Here is an 11,785-nt window from a genome sequence, read left to right as displayed (position 1 = left end):
GTGTTCCCCAGGAAGCAGGAAATTGATGACGAACAAATGATTCGTTGAATAACGTGTACAATTTCGTATCGATTAAACACGCAACAAGAGTGCGGCAATGACATAGAGCAAATATCAATAAAACTTAATTTATTTAACAGGTTCACAAAAGAAAGAGTTAATATACTAAGCTAAAATGTATTTGATGATTTCAATGTGTTAACTTATTTTAATACCAAATACTTGACAAACTCTAATCAAGTATAATAAAGTGGTAGTCAAACTATTGCAACAAAATCGATATTGTGTTATTATATTCATTCTTTATTTTCCTTTCGCACTATCTCTTAATCATGTAATAACAATTGCCAAATAACAATGTCGCAATATATGTATATATCAGTAAATTAAAACTCAAACGCAAGCAGGAACATATATGCCTGTGTATAAATAAATTCTTGGGGAAACGATATATTACTACCTATGTACTGTACGCTTTGCTTATCGAACATTAAATCCCTTGAATTCAATTCCGCGATATAGCACATCGCGATTTATCGCCCTCTATACAGAATAATAGTAACGAATTATATAATTATGCATATGTCATGCATGGATGGATCTTTTCCCTTTGGCCGGCGAAGATATTTGGCATAAAACGAAGTGACTAAAGTACAAGTGTTTAAGATTCAGGCATAATAAAGGAAGCCTTCCAGGACAAATGCACTTGTTAATTTCAAAAAGAATCACATCAAAACGATTAACGCCAAAACAGACTTCATTATTGTTACTTAACTTCGTTTTAATCCTACCAGTGTAAAATGAAAAACCCTGTTAATAGCGCGCTTTACACTTTACACTCTCATTTTACAATAGTAAACTCTGTGTTCTTAATATTAGCGACCGCCTAAAAAAATCACAGAATACACCAAAATCTATATAGATTTATCTCTCTCTCCCTCTATGTATAAGAACACTTTTATATAGATAAAATGTGCAAAAAGGAATATAACTAAATCGTAATACATAGCACGGTTACTTACAAACCATAATAAATAACGCTGCCAAAATTGAGGTAATTATTGTTCATAACTTTGTGTACGATAATTAAGTAGAACCATGAACTTGTGCAATTAAAACATTATTATCAACAAATTGTTAAAATTATTATTTCACGAGGAAATTCATGAATAATCGGATAAAATAGTCACAATTTAACGCATATAGATAATTAATTAATGCAACAATATTAATCATCTAATGCGTAAATTATGTAACGAACAGCACATGAGAGAAATAACGAATATATAAACTATATAATATATAAAAATATATTACATAAACATTCTCCAATATGCCTTACATCAGAAATGTTTAACCGTCATTAAAATCGCATTGTATATTTTACTAACAATGTTACTACGTATAACTTTGATTCGTATATATATAAAACTATTATTTCTTTATAATGAACAGGTGTTGTACTATTTATCACTAATATTCATAGATAACTTCCAATTCGCGAGATATCAATCAAGTAATTATATTATGCTCATCATTTTGTAAAGTATTGCAAAATGAATAATTTATTAAGTTGGAGCAACATGCAGCATAGGCGTAAGCGTTTAGGCGCATGGTAGCTATTAATAAGGTGAAAAATATTATTTTGCGTAACACATTTCATATTGTCTTTCAACTATTAAGTAAAATCTAGACATCCTGAACTAATCAACAAAGTTAATGTTGTAAATAAAATTTGTTTTATCTGCTTAATAACGAAAGCAGTGCTTTCTGCTCGTATAAAAAATTGATATTAATTGCGAACAATCAAAGAAACTGAAACTGTAACGCTTAACAGATATGACGTATGTCAAAAACGAATCATATCAGGTATTGTTAGAAGTACGTTATCGTGAGATACACATTTTATAAGCAGAAATCGACGTTAACAACAAGAAACTTTATTCTTTATTCAGAAAAAAGTTGCGCCCAGAAGCAGAAATTGGAAGCCTACATTTAAAGACGGGCTTGATGCTCATTTACTACAATAAAAAGATATTAGTTGGCAAAATAGTTGACTAAATGCAAAATACTAAAATATGAAAAATCACTAATTTACATGTCAGAATGTATATATGTCTTAACTTTTTTGATATGCTATCTATGTAAATGTAAATCTTACTTGTTTTAGAATTACAAGGAAGGAGGAATGGTTCGAAAATGGTCGAGATTATAAAGTGCAATCGTAAAATCTCTCCTACAAAATGCTAATGTTCAGAGAGACTCTTCAATTCAATGGATTATGTAATGAAATCTAAGAATAGAATGTAAAATATTTTTTTGTTTATCCTGCATATCCTGCATGCATATGCATATATTCCTTTAGAGGTTTATAACATTATTTCTCTCTCACATTTTCTTTTCTTTCTTCTATATATATATTATACTATTAAAATATAAAATTTCTTAAAAATGTGTGTTATTATCTTGTACCTCAAGTGATTTTTTGTTTATCGCATCTAAAGTGCTAATCATGCACTGTTATTTATATTATCTATCGTACGAAAGAAGTTCGACGTATTCGTATGACAACAGTCTCGAACTATATTTCGCACCGAACAACAACTGTGGCTGATTAAACTATGATAAGTTCAAACTTTGCAAGCTCTAAGATATTTAAGCATAAGGCAGTCTATGAACAACTCTCAAGCTGTTAATTTTGTGTAACTCATGCCCAATACACTAATCATGCAATTATTAGTCGAGTCATCGTTTAATCGCACTCTGAACTACAGACTGATATATGAATTTATCAATCCTTAAAGTATACTCGTACGCGGCAAATGTATATTATGCACAATCACAGTTTCTATGTTATACGTTTAATTCGATTTCTAGAGTTTGATGAAAGATATTCTCTCTTTAGCGATATGAGTTCCTTGTAAAAATTGCAGAGTCGAAAGATAATGCATCAGAATCGCTCTAAAGTATGCTCATGATATGCAATATTATTTTAGAAAAAAATTCATCATATGAGAAAAAGTACCATCTATAAAAATGTTATCGATCTGCCATTACCTTTATCTGCAAATTAGATAAGATATCTCTCTACGCGATTTTTTGGGATGTGAATTTCTTAGACTAGTCTAACATTACTTTTGCTGATATGCTAGTAAAAAAATTCATAATTTCAATCCGTCAACATTTTTTTTGGAGATTAAGATATTCTGAATGTTACAAACTAGCTCTAAGATATTTAAGCGAGCTACATTGCCAGAGGGTTAGGCCTCGATCGTGTTCCGAGCTTAGCGCCGTTTCGTTATAGCGCTGCTTCGTTGATTTACACAAGATTGACGCACTGTCAGATAATATTGTTTTATAATGTAGTTTTGTTTACCGTCGAGTTGTTCGTTGTCCTCGTTAAATCTCCCACGACGTGTACGACGCCGTCCAAGGTGTGAGGACGGTCCACGATGGAAATTGCGCCAAAAATTTCTTGAACCTCAGTGACCTTTGGTGTTCCCCGTGCAAGAAGTGTCCGGCTAGGGCGATGGATAGACACGGTCCTTTCTGCGCTGCGGGCACCTGAGCACACAATGTTTCTGATGTACGCGAAATTGCCTTTCAAAAAATTTATAATGTGAAGGAACATTCATCGGACACTTACATTCAATTCAATAGAAAATGTATATGGCACACAATCTGAGGCACATGCGTAATAAATGAAGTAAGTCTTCCTGCCGTTCCACATTGGGCTTTCCAGTGGTTTCCCATCGATTACAGACCACTTTTTCAGATGAACGCCCTTGTACGGAGACAAAATTATACCCATATGGTCAGGACCTATGAAAGTTAAGAATAACATTTACTGAAACACATAATTTATGTCTCTTAAGTGCAAGAGCTTATCAATAAGTTACCTGTAACATTAAAGGTGAAAGTAACAACATCTTGTTTAACAGTCTTCGAGACGATCTCGAGATTTGTAGGAATCTTTATGAGCGGGGCAGGTCCAGGTATCCAACTAGTTTTCCTACAGAAAAAAAAGCTTCTTTTATCGTTTGTTTATCTTCGTACAATCGTAGTGTCGTCGACTTCGATACGTACCACAGGAAAGTCGTGACGGGCAGTAGATACGGTAAACCACAGTACAATTCGGTTTCACAATCTCGGGCTGTTGGCCTCGCGGCAGCTACTTCAGGCACTATCGATTCTACACTGCGTGGACTGTTCATGTCTAAATCCACTGACCAGTATCCTGTACTGGAGTGTCTAACACTACCATTTGCGTTATAATATTGACGCTGGCTATGCTGCAAGTGAAAGATAGCATATGATATAGTGTGCAACAGACAGCACGTGTTATCTTGCGTAAAGGACATTTTTTTTCAGAAAGAAAGAAATAATCAAGTTACCGCGATCATAAATCGTTCCGGAGCGGGAAACAGTGGATCACCACTGTAAGGGAAGCCGAGTGGCGTTAAGATTAACACAGCAATAGCGATTAAGAAAATCCCAACTATCACGCTCACAATTCGTTCGGCATTTTTGATTAGAAGCACTATTGGCAACTGAAAACGTCGAGATATAAGTCACACAGATATTAGCTGTACAACATTAAGAGAAATTTACTAAGAGAAAAATTAAAGATCCAGAGGGAAGAGTTACGTGAAGCAAATAAGTCGAAAGTATTACTGTTTCGTACCGTGAAGCTAAGTAGTAGGCAGAACAATATCGACAACATGTTAGCCATTACAACTTCGGAATTAATACTGCCACCGGATCGTCCCATTATCGGGATGAAGAGATAGAGAGCACCGACCGCTAAGTAAAACGACTGTATGTAAGATAGACTCAATGTCCCCAAATGGTAGCAAAGCCACTTCCAGTCTATAAAATTCACGAGACAGTGCATTGTCGATGATTAGGAACAAAAGTTTCGAAACAGTTAAAACATTGTCAATATTAGCAAGTAAAAGGAATACATGAGAACTATGTTACAAACTAACTATTGTTAGAAAGTGTTCTTACCTTTCCATCTGCTGAGGAAGTTGTGTCGCACGATATTCCCCACTGCTGGGAATAACACCCAATGCAGCGGTATGAAGCCCGAGCGTATCTCGAACAAGACGCATACAGAAAGAATCGACATCCATATTACAGCATAGGCATCAAAGTACATTTGGTACAAAACCCATGCAGAGCTAACTTCCTATAATTATCAATTAGCATTAACGTACTGCAAGTAAGCTTCTCCAAACGCGAGTCCGTTGGTTTAATACCGAAATCACAAACATAGTTATTTGATCATCAGGATCGCGTCGCAGGGAGAAAAATATTTCCATTGCTTACCTTCCTCTGTCGCGATCCAATATACAGAAATACAATCATCGATACGAAAGTAGTCGGACAGACGTACAAGAAAAACAACCATGTTGGCCTCGCGTACCAACTCATCACTTTTCCCAATTTCGTCAGGACCAAGGCGATCAATGTACAAGAGAACATGGACGCCACAAACGAAACGATGATCACGCCGACACATATCGCGATGTATTTCGCATACATCGATGTTCTGATACCTGTATTCGATAATGAAACATTGTATTAGTCCGATTTGTTCGAAGAAATAAATATCGATCAATCATCAGAGCGAGATCAAAGTACGCTAATTATATATTCTTACTTCTACGTGCGCTCTGCATATTCAGATGGATAGAATATCCAGCAATAATTATGCTGACGATATTAACTGTATTGGCAATGTACGGTGGCCATCTAATCACAAATGCACCAAGAAAATCAAAGAACACGAGGCTTCCGCGTGTTTCTTGCATACTCGGGTCCGACAAATAGTCCTCGAACACGATGCCTTGCGTCAGAGCGAGAATATTATCTCCGGTTCTTTGCAACGCACCCAACGGTATCTGATCGACATTGTCAAACTTCGTGTGGTACACGTAACCGTTTTTCGACCATGCGAAATCAAGACCTGAAACATTGTATTAATATTATCTGTAATGATAAAGTGTATCATCAAGATAATAATTGATACACTTGATCCTGATTGATACACGTACCAGAAACTTTCCCGAAATCTCGGAATATCCGGAAATCTGTATCACCAGGTACAATACCGCTCTCGAATATTTCCTGTGCCAAGGACGAAGCGTAAGGATATGGCACTGATTTGGCGTAAGTCTGAAAGAAACATCATAATAAGAAATTATAATTATAATTATTAATTATAGTAAATGAATAAATCATGAGAAATGCGCTATACCTCAAGAATCCATGGATTGTGAGGTCCGGCTTGAAATAATAATTCACGGCCACCGGCGCCGCACGCCTCTAGATTTATGAACGTTCGTACTTCCTTCGCCCAAGGATGTTGCGTTATGAAGCCATGAGACGCCTACAAACCAGATTACAAATAGAACACAATGTCGCAGTTTCGAAATATGACATGAAATTAATATTGTACCTGCAATATATTTTCCTCTGCTCCATTGAATAAGAATATAATGTTGTGCTTCAACACTTTTGGACTTTGAGTAACTATTCGTAAAATTTCTAGCATTACGGCACAACCAGCACCATCATCTGAACCACCTGAAATTTTTCATTTAGATATCAATGAACACACAAGAACATTTCACATATTACGGAATAACGTTTGCTTACCTGGACTTTCTAAAAACGAATCAAAATGACAATTAAGCAACAAACTGTGCAGCATAGGCCTGTGGGGTCCAACTTTAACAATAACATTTTGTACATTTCTGTAAACATTGGTCATGCCATCAAGAAACTTGAGCGGGAATGCACCACTGTGTTTCGTAATGTCAAGAACAATCTTATGATTCTCGTGTGCCGCTCCAATCACATTGTTGATCGTTGTCGTCAGGAATCTGATGGCCAAAATCTCATTCTCATAACTACCAGCGATACGAGGCCCGATTGATGTAAGATTTACGATATGATTACGAGCGTGTTCAGCCACAAATCTCCCTGGATGCAACCCCTCGGTGTCGATGGTTATTGGCTCGGGCAGATTCTTCTCTAGGACGATTATAACGAAGGACACGAAGAGAAAGAACGTGAGAACGAACAGGAGATGCTGGGTGTCATTTGGCAGTACGTTCTGCTTCCTCGAAGCAGCCTTGTTGTCGTAGGGTAACTCGGTCAACGTTCTCTTCGCCGTGTGCTGTCTCAGTCTCACTCCGTCCCCCTGAAACTGGTACGAGCGGCGTGTTGTCATTGCCGATTTGCATAATTGAGCGAATTGCACGACGCGCTTTGCGGAATCGGCGCAACGAGATCAATCAACGACGACGAAACGAGCCTGACGACTCGACCAAACAAACTTACCATCTTCGTCATCTTAAACAGCAGAGGACGTCAGTGGCAAAAAAAAGGCACTTTACGACACTGGGAACGCTGCCGAATCTCGCGAGCAAATTCTCTCACTACCGCGTTACTCGGTTCCGTTCTCGTTCGCCGCATCGGGAAGTATATAGCACGCGTCGTACTGCATCAGGAGTGCACCATAGGCCGTCACCAGCTTCGCGCCTTTCGTTTGCACGATAGAAACGGGAGCGCTGTGGTGCTGCTATATATACGTCTCCTTTCTCTCTTTCTCGTTCTCTATCTTCGGCCAGCTCTCTCTCTCTCTCTCTCTCTTTCTCATTCGTTCTCTCCCTCTTTTTCTCTCCTTCTTAGCTTCTAATTCCGACCCCCTCTCCGCCCCTCTGATTCTACCTCTCTCTCAAGTGTAGTCGCTTTATTGATTGCTATTCTTGGTTGTTTAGTTATCTTCGGTGTGAAGGTTCAACATTAATTATTCTGAAGAGGCGGGCAGTCGCGGAGCATAGAATCAGATTCGTTCCTTCACTTCGTCGGCTCTATCCGTCTTCCATTTCTTATCACGTGCTTCCAAAAGTCGCGCGCGGCGCGATCGATCGATCATCATTAAAATATTTACTCGTGCCAGCATGGAGTGCACCGCCGCGACGGATTCGCCGGGGGTTTCGAACAGGAATTTAGGAGAATTTGCTTACTCGTCAATTATAATATGCTTGCTATAGTCTTCCTGCTTGGTGATCGTCGAAGCTCGTGAACGCGCGGTTCGTATCGACGTCTGTAATGCGACGCGGCCTTGCTCGCCTCACGCCTTCGGCCGATATTATGCATTATATTATCGTTAATCAGTGTAATTTGCACGACTACGACATTTAGACAGCTCGCTGGTACTCGCTTTCAGAATTGAGCAACTCGTTTTCAACTCCCGTACGTACGTTTCATTCCACTGATTAGAAACGGCGAATGCTGAATGCGAACGCAGTACTTGGATCACGGTTAGTTTATACGTTTTCCTGCATTTTTAAATGCGTGTAATGTTTGCATGTGTAAATTATATAAGAGAACAGCACATGATAAGATAGTATTTTCGAGAGGAGATGCAAACAGATTTCTTTAATACTTTTGTGTAATGTAAATTCATATATTATAGTTTATATATTCATATCTGAATATAGTTAATGTTCAGATTAATTCGTGGATTTTATGTCATGAAGAACATATATAAGTAATGAACGTTAAAGTTGTAAAATAACACATATGAAGTACACTTCGCGATAAACTGAGATAACAGATTAGATATAGGTTACTTCTTTTCCTTCAAGATTATCTGTTTACATTGTCACGCACGTTATTTGAACGAAATGTAATATGTTCTCGTACTTTAGGTGTATTTTATATCGCTTTGCAAGAGTCGTATAATAGATAATAGTTTATACATCCTACAGTTTGTCAAATTTAATTATACTCCTCCGGTAATCGCATTGCAAATTAATTTATATAATAAGAAATAGTTTTCTAAATCAAACGATAGAGTTGGAGAAATATGCAACCGTTGCGCAACATCCAATGAGCTCGCAGTTTTGTCACACGTGTATAGTTTCCACTCTGTTTTCAATTCTAATTACACTTTTTGCGTTTTCTCCATACAAGTATATAGTAGTCGCATGTCACTGATTCAATCTGTTTTCAAGCAAAAAGGAAGAAAAAAATAAAGTGCAGAAAGCGCAACTTTTCACACATATTTAAAATATAAAATGAGATCCATATGGGATCTTTCTTTCTCTCTCTCTCTCTCTTTAGATAAAAAGATGAAGAAAAGATAAAAGATTGAGAGAAAATTATAAGAATGTGTCATGATAACGTAAAAGTCAGATTTGGTTAGACGTACCGAACGAAGCGCACTCTACTGCTGAAACACGGAAGGTACTGGGAAACGTCAAGCTTCAGCGAGCTCATGCACAGCTGATAGGCGTCAAATCGGTTAACCTCTACCAGATCCGTTCGTATTGTCGTTCGCATAATGGATAACGCGAATGACAAGTCGCAGAGACTGCAATCTAACGAGGAGGTGATAGAAGAACTTACTAGAGATCTGAAAAGTTCCTCTATCAAAGACGAAAATACGGGAAATGGAAGCAACTCGTGGGACATCACGGACAGTCAGGGTTGGGCATGTATTATCTTACTATCCCCATGTTCCGATATTACTGCCAGTACTGAAAATCTATAGTATACGTGACATAAAATAGCTTTCTGTACTGGCAGTCAAATATCGGAACGCAGCCTATGTCTATGGTGCAAACGGGATGCGCCCTGCAGTTGGCAACACTTTTCACTAGCAATTTCAGCTTGCCCGTTTGATCCGTTTTATACATGTTCTAACCGTATTATACGTTTTTACACGTAGGAAATATAGAAAAGTGCTCGCAGCGCAAAATGCCCAACCCTGCGGACAGTCAACCGAATGAAAATAACGATAGCACACAAAATACCGTTTTCCCGGAAGATGTAGACGAGGAGTTTCTCAAGGACAGAGATCTGTCACTCTCGGAAGGTGAACAGGAGGTGTGTGTTTCTTGTATTTCCGCATAATTATCGTGCATGTGCTACAATGCTACACTTTCTGTTGCAGGCGATAAAAAATGAAGCGGAAAAGTTAAAGCAAGTGGGCAACGATTTTTTCAAAAATGCCGAATACGTGCAGGCGATATCGCAGTATACGCAAGCGTTGCAAATTTGTCCACTAGCGTATAGCAAAGAAAGGTCTATATTGTATGCAAATAGGGCAGCAGCAAAAGCAAAATGCCAGGTAATTGTTGATACGAGAATTCAAAGATACACAGAGTATTGTAATCATTATTGAAAAAATAATCATTTTTAGACAGAAAAAGATTCTGCGATATCAGATTGTACAAAGGCCATTGAATTAAACTCTAGTTATATAAAAGTTTACATCAGGAGAGCACAATTGTACGAAGAGACGGACAAGTTGGATGAGGCATTAGAAGACTACAAAAAAGTATTAACGTTTGATCCTTCTCATACTGAAGCTAATCATGCTGTCAGGGTAATGTATAATTTATTACATAATATATTTACTTAAAGTAGGATGTATAGATGTAACGCATAATTATTAGACGATACTCCAATTATTAATATTGTCTGTTTCTTTTAGCGATTACCTCCGTTAATTGACGAGAGAAATGAGAAATTAAAAGCCGAAATGTTGGGCAAGCTTAAAGACCTAGGAAACATGGTTTTGAAGCCGTTCGGCCTCTCCACGAATAACTTTGAACTGCAGAAGGATCCGAACAGTGATGGTTATTCCGTAAAGTTCAAACAGAACCCCACCTAACAAGCTAGTTACATGTTTCTTATCCATACACATTATAGATAAAATGTCCACGTTTTTATTCATAAAAATTAAGCTATATTTATATATGCTACACGAATCCTATCCTGGATTCCATCTCTAGTTGTAATAAAATGCAAATATTAACGAGACAAGATATAGACATTACTCAAACTATGAATATTCCAGTATAAACTTTACATCCCGATACTATTCCAGTAATTGTTTTCTCAATATTGTATAACGAAGGTCGAGGTAATTAAACATTTTGGAATAGCTCTTTATTTGAGTCGACTGCGGGTAAAAGTATAATGAACAACATATGTTACGAGTCGCAACGTCAGATGATACGTTATATTTAAAACTGATACTAGAACGGATATAGCTTGTGAGATTTAATAATTCAGAGCTGCATCACTACCGCCGATAATTTTAGTCGCAGTTCTTTATTAGGATTGAATGGCTTTTTTCAGCTTTTTTTAAGCGGTTGCAGGACAAGAAAGAGCGACTCCGGTTATAAATTGCAGGACGTCGCAAAGGATCCATTAATTGTCAATTAATAATATTAGAAGTATGAGAAGACAATTAATTAATATTGATTTTAAAACACCGGAATTGTCGTAAAGTCTCATTGCTAAAACATTCGAGCAGCATCGAAGCATTGATACCTTCTGTTTCAGATAGTAACCATTAGAATGATTCAATCCGCATTTGATTAACGCGATACCGGAGAAATGTTTATTCAAGCAATCCTACAAGAAGCATTTGATGCACGAAGTCTCATCAGAGCAATTTATCTAAAAGACAATACTGAGTAGAGAGGATATACGAGAGGTGTATCCTCGCTAGTCCATCCCTGCGAGGCAGGGGTGCAACGAACGATCACGAAACTGCGGAAGGGATGGGCTGATGACGTCACCCGGTACGTGGGCACGCGTATCACGCGCAAGCGTCCCGACGTAGACTGCGCGGAAGCACCAGTGCACACGACACCGTCGGCAGCAGCGGGGTGCCGAGGGGAGAGGCGGGCACGAGCGAGCGCGTCGTGCAAGCAACGTGGACGTAGGCGTGCGGGGGCGTCGCGGCACCGCG

General features: G+C 37.9%; 2 protein-coding genes across 3 annotated transcripts; one reads left to right on the top strand and one right to left on the bottom strand.

The window, feature by feature from the left end:
- Window positions 1-282: 282 nt before the first annotated feature.
- LOC105281047 (endoplasmic reticulum metallopeptidase 1) lies at window positions 283-7,595 on the bottom strand. Its single transcript, XM_011341991.2, has 14 exons — window positions 7,351-7,595; window positions 6,664-7,216; window positions 6,464-6,591; window positions 6,263-6,394; window positions 6,060-6,180; window positions 5,666-5,971; window positions 5,332-5,561; window positions 5,011-5,191; window positions 4,685-4,869; window positions 4,395-4,550; window positions 4,087-4,292; window positions 3,900-4,012; window positions 3,647-3,822; window positions 283-3,564 (listed from the first exon to the last, which is right to left on the bottom strand). Exons 1-14 carry the CDS (start codon window positions 7,360-7,362, stop codon window positions 3,400-3,402), a joined length of 2,664 nt encoding a protein of 887 aa, XP_011340293.2. The 5' UTR covers window positions 7,363-7,595; the 3' UTR covers window positions 283-3,399.
- Window positions 7,596-8,247: 652 nt separating this feature from the next.
- On the top strand, window positions 8,248-10,845 carry LOC105281045 (tetratricopeptide repeat protein 1). 2 transcript variants are annotated; one of them, XM_011341988.2, is made up of 5 exons: window positions 8,248-8,336; window positions 9,749-9,906; window positions 9,974-10,150; window positions 10,223-10,408; window positions 10,517-10,845. In XM_011341988.2, the coding sequence occupies exons 1-5, from the start codon at window positions 8,312-8,314 to the stop codon at window positions 10,694-10,696; spliced, it is 726 nt and encodes a 241-aa protein (XP_011340290.1). In that variant the 5' UTR covers window positions 8,248-8,311; the 3' UTR covers window positions 10,697-10,845. The 2 variants fall into 2 exon arrangements, with proteins under 2 accessions (XP_011340290.1, XP_011340289.1); XM_011341987.3 differs by lacking the exon at window positions 8,248-8,336 and adding an exon at window positions 9,326-9,506.
- Window positions 10,846-11,785: the final 940 nt, after the last annotated feature.

This window comes from Ooceraea biroi, chromosome 5 (assembly GCF_003672135.1).
Source record: "Ooceraea biroi isolate clonal line C1 chromosome 5, Obir_v5.4, whole genome shotgun sequence".
Lineage (NCBI taxonomy): Eukaryota > Metazoa > Arthropoda > Insecta > Hymenoptera > Formicidae > Ooceraea > Ooceraea biroi.
This window is presented reverse-complemented; position numbering and strand designations above follow the sequence as displayed.

Coding starts and splice junctions, on each gene's coding strand:
- LOC105281047 (XM_011341991.2), bottom strand. Junction 5,562..5,665: donor TATGCAGAGCGCACGTAGAA/GTAAGAATATAT, acceptor TATCGAATACAG/GTATCAGAACATCGATGTAT. Junction 3,823..3,899: donor TTTCACCTTTAATGTTACAG/GTAACTTATTGA, acceptor TAACTTTCATAG/GTCCTGACCATATGGGTATA.
- LOC105281045 (XM_011341987.3), top strand. CDS start 9,362: ATGGATAACGCGAATGACAAGTCGCAGAGACTGCAATCTAACGAGGAG. Junction 9,507..9,748: donor GGACATCACGGACAGTCAGG/GTTGGGCATGTA, acceptor TTTTACACGTAG/GAAATATAGAAAAGTGCTCG. Junction 10,409..10,516: donor AAGCTAATCATGCTGTCAGG/GTAATGTATAAT, acceptor TGTTTCTTTTAG/CGATTACCTCCGTTAATTGA.